The 11,775-nt window shown below is 41.4% G+C and overlaps 1 protein-coding gene across 1 annotated transcript in view; it reads left to right on the top strand.

Moving 5' to 3' along the window:
* SIM2 (SIM bHLH transcription factor 2) overlaps positions 1 to 11,775 on the top strand; it is a 53,008-nt gene that overhangs the window by 15,068 nt on the left and 26,165 nt on the right. The window contains exon 4 of the mRNA XM_018085717.2: positions 2,258 to 2,366. Coding sequence (XP_017941206.1) covers positions 2,258 to 2,366 — 109 coding nt within the window. The remainder of the gene's footprint in view (positions 1 to 2,257; positions 2,367 to 11,775) is intronic.

Genomic DNA, 11,775 nt, shown 5'->3' with positions numbered 1-11,775 from the left:
GTGTGTAACGAGGAAAAACCGGTCATTTACTCGGATAAAACATTCTGGGTTTGAATTTTAAATATCAAATTATACCAGAACATAAATTACGCTTTCGGATAAAAGCGGGACCTTTGAATCCTGTGTGTGTTTCCTTTTCAAATTAGGTGATGATTTTGGGGAAAAGCAAGAGGTGCCCATGAGTTACAGTTTTTAAGAGTTGGTGTGGTCCTGATTATAGTTGGTAACAGCAGAGATGCAACAGGATCTTTTTGCTTTGCTGCAGTTGATGTGTCTGGTCAGGTTGATTGGTGGGTTTTTTGGGGTAAGAAAGTCTTTATATTGAAGGCAGAGATTGTTTAGGCAGAGCCACCCACGAGTTTTTACTTTTTGGAAGGTAAATTCTCTTTGATAGAAGTGTTTTAATTTCAAGGGTAAAACATTTAGAAGAAAAATCACTATTAGCCAAAGATAAAATGATAAGAGCAGGGTCATAAGTGATGCTCCTTTTGGTTTAAACACTGACCTCAGCTGTGCATTTTTTAATGGTAATTTTTTTCATGTTTTGACCATTGAAGTGTCTATCCCCATAAGAATAATTAGAATTTTTTGACAAATCCATAGGTTAAAAAATGGACTTTTACAGTATGTTTTTCCCCCTTGTAATTATAAAGAAAGAGAAGCATTGCCAGGCATGATTCACAGTGAGATGTGTGTGTTCTCCTTCCTCCCCTGCCACTAAAACTTGAATATGGGTTGTCACTGTAACAAGTCCCCACCTGTTTCTGTCCTGAAAAGGAGCAGCCAGTGCTTTTTAAGGAGAACTTTCAGAGAAAATTATAAAAATGGAGCAACATAGATAACATCCTTTTCCTCTTTTTCTTTTCCCCTTCCCCACTCCCTCCTTCCTCTTTCTTTCTTTCCTTCCTTCCTTCTTTCTTTTTCTTTCTTTCTTTCTCTCCTTCTTTCTTTCTTTCTTTTTCTTTCTCTCTCTCTCTTCCTCTTCTTTCTTTCTTTTTCTTTCTCCTTTTCTTTCTTTCCTTCTCTTTCTTTTATCTTTCTTTCTTTCTTTTCTCTTTCTTTCTTTCTTTTCTCTTTCTTTTCTCTTTCTTTTTCTCTTTCCTTTCTCTTTCCCTTCCACTTTTTTCCCCCCCCTTACTCAGTGAAGTTTTAGTCTGGTTCCAACATCAAATCAGTGTTGGTGTTTTTGTTTTTGCAGGGAGGGGCTGTTGGAAAGGAGCGGTGGGGAATAAAAAAAAGTTGGTTTGCATAGCCCTGGGAAGAGACATTCCATGAATAATGCAGAAAATGGAAGGATGAGAAACATTTTCAGAAAAAGATTGCTTTGTGGGGCAGACAACCTCATTTATTCCAAAGAAAAGGCAACTCACACATCTCAGCAAAGCAGCAGGATTGGCTCAGAATAATGGGTTAAATTACTTCACCTCTCAGCTGTCTCTGATCTTGGGGGCCCAAGGCACATCAGGCCACTCAGAACAATTGGGCAGCCTGACACTAATTTAAAACACAGGCTCAAAGTATTGGTTGGCTCCTTAAATCAATTACTGCCTCTATCTGGAGGCTTCTGTGGGTGGGTTTTAGACGTGGCAAACAGGAGCCGGCGGAGTTTGATCGTGTGTGCCACAGCTCTTAGGTGGGAAAGGCACAAATCCATCCCTGCCCCAGCAAAGTTCGAGGGAGAAGAGGGAATATTTCAGGCAGATCTGGTCTTTACCCCCCCATGTTTGCTCAGAGCAGCGAAAATCCGGGGAAGTCTGCCTTTTGAATTCCCCGGCCGCGGATGGAGCGCGGTGGATGGGCTTTGAAAAGGCACAAAGGGATCGTGTGAGTGGGGTGGTTTTGGCTCAGAGAGCTCAGCTGCCAGCTGAGCGCAGGTGAGAGTTTCTGGGAACCTGCAGAAACGTTATTTTTTAAATATCTGCCCCCTTGAGGGACATCAAGGCCGTCCCCGGAGGTTTTTACCCCGTTTCGTGGCCATCAAACATTTCTACAGCTGCTCCAGTTCATCATTTCATTCCCAGCTCTCTCCAACAGCAGCTCTTCTGTCTCTGATGCACCACCAGAAATCCCCATAACAATATTAACTGGTGCTGAAGAAGAGGTGAATTGAGTTTATCGGGTGTAATTTGGAAGATGGGTTTGATACATCCACCTCCTGCTCTAAAACTGGTGTGTGGTCACCCAGCTGCAGGGCTTGGGTTGCTTAAGGACAAAAAAAAAAATGAACCAGCTGCTTGTTTTACGTGTCCCTCCACAGGTGGAGCTCACTGGAAACAGCATTTACGAGTACATCCACCCCTCTGATCACGATGAGATGACAGCTGTCCTTACTGCTCACCAGCCTCTCCACCCTCACCTCTTGCAAGGTACCTGTGATCAAACCACAAGTGAAAAAGTGAAAAAAAAAAAAAACCAGAAGTGAAAATTTCCAACCCAAAGCATTTTATGATCCCTTAAGTTTGTATTTATCCTGTTTGAAGATGTCCACAAAGGGAGGAGGAGGAACACAAACCTGAAACCACGAGGCAGGATTTTGGGTTGCTGCACTAAAAGGAATCAGCTCCCCCAGATTAAATAATGCCTCTCATGCCTCTCATGCCCGTGCAGTTTTAAACAGCTTTTTGGGTTTTGCCCAGTGGCCATTTCGTCTCTGTTGTCTTGTCATCACTGCTGAGGTTGCAGAAATGTTGTTGGCCTAACTGGGCACAGCTGAAGCTACATGGTCTTAGTGGAAAAAAAAAACCCACCAAAACATCAGGCAATCGGTAAATAGGAGGATATTTTTAATATTTTTGAAACAGCTGTTGAATTTGAAGCTTGGACAAAAAGCCAGACCTAATGCTCCCCACTGTAGGAAGAGTGGAATTGGGTTTGTAAACGATTTGAATTTAGAAACTCATTTTAAAAAGAGTTTTCTCCAGGAAAATAAAGTTCCCTTGCCTTGCTGTCACCCTGGCTGTGCTCATAAATATGGACACAACCCTTTTTGTGCTGTTACTTCAGTGCAATAACTACTATATATAACTGCTATAAAACTATGACAATAAGTCATTCTCATCTTTGCACCACCTTCTTCAGTAGCTTTTGTTTCACTGGGGGCAATTCTCTGAATTTTAAAATATCAGCCATAATCTGCCTCCATCCAACGTGCTTTCACATATATTTCATAATTGCTGAATCACTTAGAGCTCCCACCCTGCTAATTTATCCCAGTCTAAAAACAAGAGGCATTTTGGGTTTACACCACAATTCTATTTAGGATCAGTCATTTTTTTTCCACAGTTCTGGTGCCTCTGCATTTTCTGTGCTTGGTTCTGACTCCTGTGATTCCATCAGGGCAGAGCCACGTTCCCTCTGGATCCAGGGAAGGTTGGTGTGCCTGGAAGCACATTTACTGCTCTGAGTGGTGCTAATGGAAGAATTATCTCAGCCTCCTCCTCTTTTCTTCCTCCCCAGGCAGGTTGTCTTGGAAAACAAACTCCCTCGGGGGGGGGCTTGGAAAACAAACTCTTATTTTTCTGGGCCTCTTCTAGCTTGACTATTTCATAGCTACTTGACTATTTCATAGTTTGCTCAGGATATTTTTTAAGTTTGACATTTTTTAAGACAGGATTTTTTTCCCCTTTTTTCCTACCCTACTGATAAGCAGAGGAGATGCCCCCTGATATAAATGGTTTAGGGGTGATTTTGGTGGTGTTGGGTTGATGGTGGAACTGGATGATCTTGAAGGTCTCTTCCAGCCTTGCTGATCCTGTGAAATCCATGATTTTCATGCAGTTTTTCTGGTATCCAAAATTGCTAGTAGGATATTCTTATCCATACTGTCTTGCCAATGCCAATAACCTCTTGTTTTTCTTAAAATACACACATATATTGATTTATTATTGGACATTTTTACAGATTTAAAGTCACAAGGGTCTGATTGGAATGAAGCAAATAATCCCACAGCTCTTCCTGTTCTTCCCAAATATATCCCTCATTCTCCATACCTTTCTTTTCCACCCCCTGGAAAGATGCTGTTTAGTTATGAAAATCAGGCTCTGGTTTCTCATTAGTGCAAAGTTAAAGGAAAATTCCCTTGGAATTGTGACCCATTTTGGTTATATTTACTATAAAATTTTGTGTAGCAGAGGAGAGTGATAAAAACCTGCAAACAACAGGATCTTATTTGGATTCTTAGACCTGGAGAAGATAAATAAGGGAGTTCAGCTGTGTCCTGGTTTGTACAGAGATTATTTTATGGAAATATGGAATATTTTATGGAAATCTCTCCCCCATAAAATGCATGGAGTGGGTGTATTAAAAAAACCAGAATCTACAGTTAAATCTTCCTAAAATTGACAGAGTGAACAAATATTTATATTTTTTTTGCCTCCCCTGTGCCAGTAATTCCCTTTTCTGCAGTGTTTTATACATATGTATCTTGAGAGATAAACTTAAATCTTAATTATATCTTTAAACTACAAAATGCTACTATAATTTTTAAACTACACAAATCAAAGCAGGTTTCCTATTTTAATCCAGTGAAGACCTGAAACCTATTTAATAAATAGGTTTCAGGAATAGGGCAGGAATGAAGCAACTTCCATCTGTATCTGAGGAGATATTTTCAATATTTAGGTAAAAGATGGAGTTCCACAAATAACTTAGGACAGAGGGCAGTTGAGTGGAAGTGGCTTTATTTTCCAAAAAAAAAAAAAAAAGGAGGAAAACAGATTTTTTTAAAGAGAATTTTTTGTCATTTCAGTTTCTTTTTATATCTTTTAATCTTCTAAAACACGGCTGAATCATCAAGTCAAATAAAAACATTCCTTTTATAACTTTATTATGTTATAGATTGCTCCAATCTGGGGCATTACTTAGGTGTAAAATCAATATTCCACTGCAGACATGGATTTTTATATCAGAAATTTACAGCTTGGCTCACATAAAGGGCCCAGATATTTGGATACATGTTTAGTTCAGGTGTTATTTCAGCAGTTGTAGCTGGATAAGATCTGTTCTGAGAGGAATAAAATCACAAATGTCAACAGACATATCTACACTTTGTGGTATTCTGTTACTGGTATTAAATAACACCGAGTACAGATTATTTTTGACCTCCAGTTTTATGGTCTTTGTAAATTTGGATTTGACCTCTATTTATTTCGCAGGGAAATTCAAATTACTGCATAAAATCAAAGGTAGTAGGAAGTTCTTTATATAATCCTGTCACGTTGTTTTTTCTTCAGATAACTCACCTCGGTGTAAGAAAAAATTATATATTAGTTTAAAAGGCATAAACCTTCTTAAATTATTACATTTTAAGTTCGCCCTGGACTTCCTCATGTGTCAGGTAGAACAAGGCACACCCCAAATATGGCAGGTACATAGTTTTGTTTTTCTAAAAGACAGTGGAAACACTTGAATAATCACATACTTCCAGAAGCTGGGACTTCATAGCTAGATTAAAGGCAATAAGTTCTGGGAATGTGGATGCTGGTGAACTGTGAGGGTGGGGAGGGCCTGGAGTAGGTTTTCCAGAGAAGCTGTGGCTGCCCCTGGATCCCTGGAAGTGTCCAAGGCCAGGTTGGATGGGCCTTGGAGCAACCTGGGCTGGTGGAAGGTGTCCCTGCCCATGGCAGGGGGTTGGAACAGGATGATCTTTAAGGTCCTTTCCAATCCAAATCTTTCTATCATTCTATGATCTGTTTGGTTTATCAGCGAGAAGATTGGGATTGATTGATTACTGTGTGTACATATTTCCGAGGAAAGAAAATACTGGGAACCAAAGGGCTGGTTTAGAAGTAAAAAAACGTATCAAGGAGCAACTTCTGTGCACTGCAACCACAAAAACTCGAGTTGGGATAATGCATTCATTCATACCTGGGAGTCTGATTAACCACAAGAAGAAAACACTGAGGGAAGCAGTGATTTCTTCCAGTTTTGATGCCTTCAGCCCAAGGCTGCGGGTCAGAGAAGACAGAATTCAGGCAAAAAGAAGCTCAGCACGGGGGCAACAGGCTGAATTTTAATGGCCTGCACTGCCCAGGTCACAACTGAGAGCTCATGCTCCTTTCTTTAAGTCTACAAGCCCTGACTCAATGAAAGCCATAAGCCCCCTGATCTGGGGGGGGCTTTGGAGAATTTCAGCTCTGACTTAACAAAGTCTTTGAGCTGCCTTTTTACTTACGTGGCCAGGGGTGAAAATGTAAAGCAATATGAACTTTGCTACGAGAGAAGCCAACAGCTGGACTCTCTTTCTGAGGGTGGCTGGGGTGGGGAAAAAAGAATAATCTCCCTCACATACATATTCAAAGTAGAATATGGCCCAGTGAATCACCTCACCTGCGAGTCTTCAGGCCAACTTTGCACCAGTTGTAATGAAATAAATCCATTATATTTGACTGGGGTGAGTTAGCAGAAAGAAAAAGAAAGAAATAAAAGAGGAAAAAATATTTTGATATCGATTCCAAATTATGTGTCCTGGCTGTGCTCAGATCTCAGATGACTTCCCTGGCCCTTCACACCTTAGCAGATATTGCTGACTGTGTTTCTGGTCTGCAGCACTGTAGTGTGCTTTGGCTTAGTTTTGTACCTGTGAAGGCTTGCACCTCAGTTTTGCACTCCCTGTGCCACCTGTATTTGTTGTAAAGGCTGGTATCAGCATTCCTGGGCCTCTCTCTCAGGAAATGACAGGGCAATAGTAGTTTTTGAGTCCTGGGTACCTGCAAAGTTTTGTTTCAGACTGACTGTAGAGACTTGGTGCGTGTTGCAGACCTCCCCTCCTTAGTGTAGGAGGACTGTTAGGTGTTGGTTGTGGTGCCAGGCCAAATTCTGCCTAATCATCAAACTCCAAAATATCCTGAGTTGGGAGGGACCCACCAGGATCATCCAGTCCAAGCCCTGGCCCTGCCCAGGACACCCCAACAATCCCCCTCCATCCCTCAGAGCGTTGTCCAAACGCTCCTGGAGCTCTGGCAGCACAATCTTTGGAGGGAACAATGTGCCAACACAAGCTGGGCTGCAATCAGGACCTTATGCCCTCAAATGATGTTACTTTTAAAATATTTTTGTTGCTGAACTGTCTCTACTCACTGTTCCTGCAGGAAGCTTTCTCTCGGTTCACAACACAGAGTGGAGGGCCTGTAGCAGGGCAGTAACACTAAACCACCCATCTCTTGAGACTGCAGCTGGCACAAGCAAGAAAACAAGCAAAATAAAAGATATTTGAGGGTTCACCAAGACAAGGAATTAAACAATGCTGAGAGGGATTCGAGGAATTAATCAATGCTGAGAAGGTTTCAGCATTTTGTGCTGCTCTTCAGTGTGTTTCCAACCAGGCATTTTGTGTCTCTTGTTGGTTTCAATTGCTTTTTCTGAGATTTTAAACCTCTAAAACATCTACAGCTCCCCAGATTTTGCTGACTCACACCAAGGCACGGTGCACTAAAAGCTGTTTATTAATATTCCCCAGAGCAGGGAAAGGGAAAAAGAAACGTGGTAGTTGCTGCAGACATTCCAGTTGTCTGCTAACAACTGGATAATTCCTATATGATTAGTTATAAGCCTAATGTGAGTTCCACAAGGAATGTGGAATACATTAGGTCAGGCTTTCTCCACTCCAGCTGATGCTTTAAGGGCACCATTTCACTCAGCCCAGAAGCAAATCCCACACTTTTCCTCTCAGGGAAGAACTTCCCTCCACACATAAAGTTTGACATCAAAAGAAGGGGATAGAAAATTTGGCATCTCTTTTACACTGAGTTGTAAAGAATTTTTTTTTTTTTCTAGCAGCACGTATGCAAAAGACAAACATTGGCAGGGATTTTAGTTTTCATTAATTTAAATATATTTTACAGGAGAACCATTGCTGAGTGATAATGATTTAACATGATCCTGTTGCCACTGTTTGTTAGGGTTACTTTAAACTTGAGGAACATAGAAAATAGAATTTTTGAGGAACAAAAGTGGAAAAGAGGGTGGCTGACAAGCCACTGAAACATCATTTTAATATAAAAAGAGTAAAATATACCAAAAAGAGCAGAGTCTCACTGTAAATCCTGTTGTTTCCCTTTCTGCCTAGTGCTCTGCTGAGATTTTTCTCCAAGGAAAGTTTGGAAGTATCACTTACAGGAAAAAGGGAAAATCTGGGTAAATGCAAGTAAACAGCTCAGTTTGGATGGCAGGAATGGTAACAGAGACAATTTACCCCCTGCCAGGCTTCTGAATATAATCAGGACACAGAACAAACTGTATAAAAAGGGAGGAGATCTGGGTAATTTTTTCAAGTTTGGAACTCTAGGACAGGGCAACAGCAGAACTGATCCCTTTCCTACCACAGCTGGAGCATTACCAGGGAAAACCAAGGGAAAACCAGGGAAAACCAACCCACTTCTGTTGGCCAAGCCCAGATTCCCAGTTTGAGGACTGTCTTAAAATTGTGTGTGCTGCTATGGAAGCATCTTTTCTCTGGGTGTCTACAGTGTTTTCACTTCTTTTTTGGTTTAGAAGTTGGTGTCACCCTCATCCAGGATTAAGGGATACAGGTTGTGGCATTCTGTCTCCTGTTCATCTCGGAGAAGAGAAGGCTCCAGGGAGATCTTAGAGCCTCTTCCAGTGCCTAAAGGGGCTCCAGGAAAGCTGGAGAGGAACTTTGGACAAGGGAAAGGACAAGGGGGAATGGCTTTAAGCTGAAGGAGGGCAGGGTTAGATGGGATATTGGGAAGAAATCTTTCCCTGTGAGGGGGGTGAGGCCCTGGCACAGGTTGCCCAGAGAAGCTGTGGCTGCCCCTGGATCCCTGGAAGTGTCCAAGGCCAGGTTGGATGGGGCTTGGAGCAACCTGGTCTGGTGGAAGGTGTCCCTGCCCATGGCACTGGATGATCTTTGAGGTCCCTTCCAACCCAAACCATTCTGTGATTCTGTGTCTCACACAAATCTAGAGCCTTGTTGTGCTCACAAGAGTCAAGCCAAGATCCTCACATCCTCTTTTGTCAGCACTGTGCTGTGTGGGACCCAGATGCCTTGCAGACCACACAAGAATAAGAGTAGAACACGTGTGACTTTAGAGAACAGAGGAGGTAAGATGGAAATAACCACTGAATAACAACCAAAAGGGAAAAAAAATATGCAGACTGCTTGGGGGATGGGCAGAAAAGTGTCATCCACACATGAACTTGTGGTATCTGTGTTTCCACCTGTAGAACAGTCCAGCAGGGACATGTATGGAGCTTATCCCACCTGTGCCTTGTCTCCAGAGGATGCAGGTGTGTGTCTCCACACAAGGGAAGGCAGAATCAGGTGACCTGCTCTAAAAGTGCCCCTTGAGAACAGTTTTGGCCTCCTGCACTGGAGCTGAAATCTGACCCATCAGTTGTGTTTGGAGCTCCCAATTTTAATGCTGCTTCACAGTTTTCTTGGAGTGACAGATGAGATGCACATTCCTAAAGCAGCTCTTGGTGCAGCACTGTGCACTTTGCATCCCCGTTTATATTCATTTACAAAGTGGTTCTGCAACAAAACAATGTCATGTTTTGCTCATGTCAAAACTTGAGAGCTTTGGAAACAGGGTGTAAAATAGCAGCTTTTACCTTAGGGAAAATAAAGGCACGAGAGGTGAAACTGTGGGAAAAAGTCCCGAGGAACTGTTTTCTCAGTCCACTGTGCAACCACAGAATTGTGTGACTGCTTTCTTTCAAAACAGATGAAAGATGGAGTTGAAAGCAAAGACGAATTTCATAGTTGCTCCTCTAGGGATGGACAATTCTGGCTTCCATAAAGCTAACCATAATTTCACAGAAAGGCTTGGAGAATCCTGCTTGGCAGTCGTGCAGTAGGAGCGAACAAATGCACAGATTCTTCATCCAAAATAGCAAAGGCTCATTTCCTTTACCATGACATTTATTCTGCTTATGACAGCGTGAAAATACAAATCTGTAGAATATAAACAGGCTGTTTTATTCTTGCCCAGTGCTTGAAGTCAAACTGTGTTGCATGATGGATGAGCTAAGGAAAAAAAAAAGTGATTATTGGAGAGGACACACTTTGTAGAAATGGGACTTTGTGCCCTGAGAGAGAAATGTATCTTCTGTTTGTCCATGGCCAGCAGGGTTTTTCTATGTTCTCATTCATGGATTGCTGTGTTTCAGCTCTGTGGGGATGTAGGGAAAAGTTTGGGCTGGGATTTGAATGAAGCCATTTTTCTGCCTCATTTATGGCTTTTATTGGATCTACTAAACTCCATCGTAACAGAGCTTGAGGGAGGGAGCTCTGTGAGCTGGCCAGGAAATGTAGGAATAATCAGTAGAATAGAAATACTCCTAATAACCTGATGTGGGAAACGTGGAGTTTGGTAAAAAAATCAACAGTGGTGGAGTTGAAATGGACATTTTGGACATGGATGTGGATTCTGACTCCACAGAATCATGGAATCATAGAACAGTTGGGTTGGAATGGACCTTAAGGATGTCTGCAACCTGTTGGTCTCACCTTTTCTTTGTGCTGAACAGAAATAGTTTATACGTTGATTTTTGAACATTTTCTTAACACTTAAAGATGTGTCAACATCCCTTACATGAATACATTTACATAGATTATATATACAAATAATTAAATGCAGTGGTTAAACTTCAGTTATTAGGTGCTATGAATATTCTCTACTAATTAAGAAGGCCATTTTCCTTCAGTATTATTTATATTCTGACTCAGTCATGACATTTTATTAATCATAACACTTTCCTAGTCATTATTCTCTCTCTTAGGTTTCATATCTATGTGCTTAATCCACAGATCCTTTGATCTTTAATTACTTAAGAACTGGCAGCACTTCACTGGTATCTTTTGTTTCAAACTTCTTGATAGCCCAAGGATCCTCTCCGTGCTCACACCTTTGCTTGAAAAAACACCAGTGATATCAATAATTACATTACTAGTCCAAGATGCTTTATGCTGTTGTTTTTTCCCAGTTTTTCAAAACTTCATTCCGATTGATAAACTCACAACTTTTCAGAATAATTGATTGCATTCACCTCTTATTTAAGTCTGAAGTGCTTATTTTATATTTGCTAGTTTTGTGCCTTCCCTAATTTGAGACTTTTGCTCCATCCCATGACATCTCTGTTCTGTTTTTAGAGCAGGTGCTCACTATTTGTGCCACAGGCTTTCTTTCCCCTGCTTTATCTTGAGTTTCCACGTCTCCCATTCCTCACAATTTTGTGATTAACCTCTGCAGCAGGACAGCTGCCTCAGTAATCACTCTGCTCAGAACTCATCTGATTTCTCCTATTTGAATATTCAGTGTCTCCCTCTCTGCTGGCTAAACCTTTAAGTACCTCATTTTCTTTCCACATCCTCTTCATCAGAGCAGATGATCTTAATTACATCAGGTACAGCCTGGATGTGATATCTGAAGTTCTGCATTATACTGATGGTTGTGTTATCATCCAGCAGGATACCAGGGCTTTTATTTCTCAGCTTTACAACTGCAAATTTAATTCAGTTCTTTTTTACTTTGCTGCCCACTCCTTTTACTTTTGAGAGTACTGAAGGAGTCACACTGGTGAAGGTACCAGTTAATATGAAGACTAATTTTATATGACCACTAATTCACACCCTTCACAGTCTTGCACATCCAATTTTTTATGTGAGGGGTTTGGTCTTGTTGCTCCTTCATATTTTGCAACCTCTCCATCAAGCCTGGAGATGGTTTTATTCCCAGTAGGCACACACAGGTACACAGAGCCCACCAGGGACAGATCACCACGGACAGCAGAGCTTTGACAGCCACCACAAACACA

This window comes from Manacus vitellinus, unplaced genomic scaffold (assembly GCF_001715985.3).
Source record: "Manacus vitellinus isolate BGI_N305 unplaced genomic scaffold, ASM171598v3 scaffold_86_pilon, whole genome shotgun sequence".
In the NCBI taxonomy this organism is placed as follows: domain Eukaryota; kingdom Metazoa; phylum Chordata; class Aves; order Passeriformes; family Pipridae; genus Manacus; species Manacus vitellinus.
The sequence above is the reverse complement of the archived record's forward strand: the minus strand, read 5'-3'. Positions and strand labels throughout refer to the sequence as shown.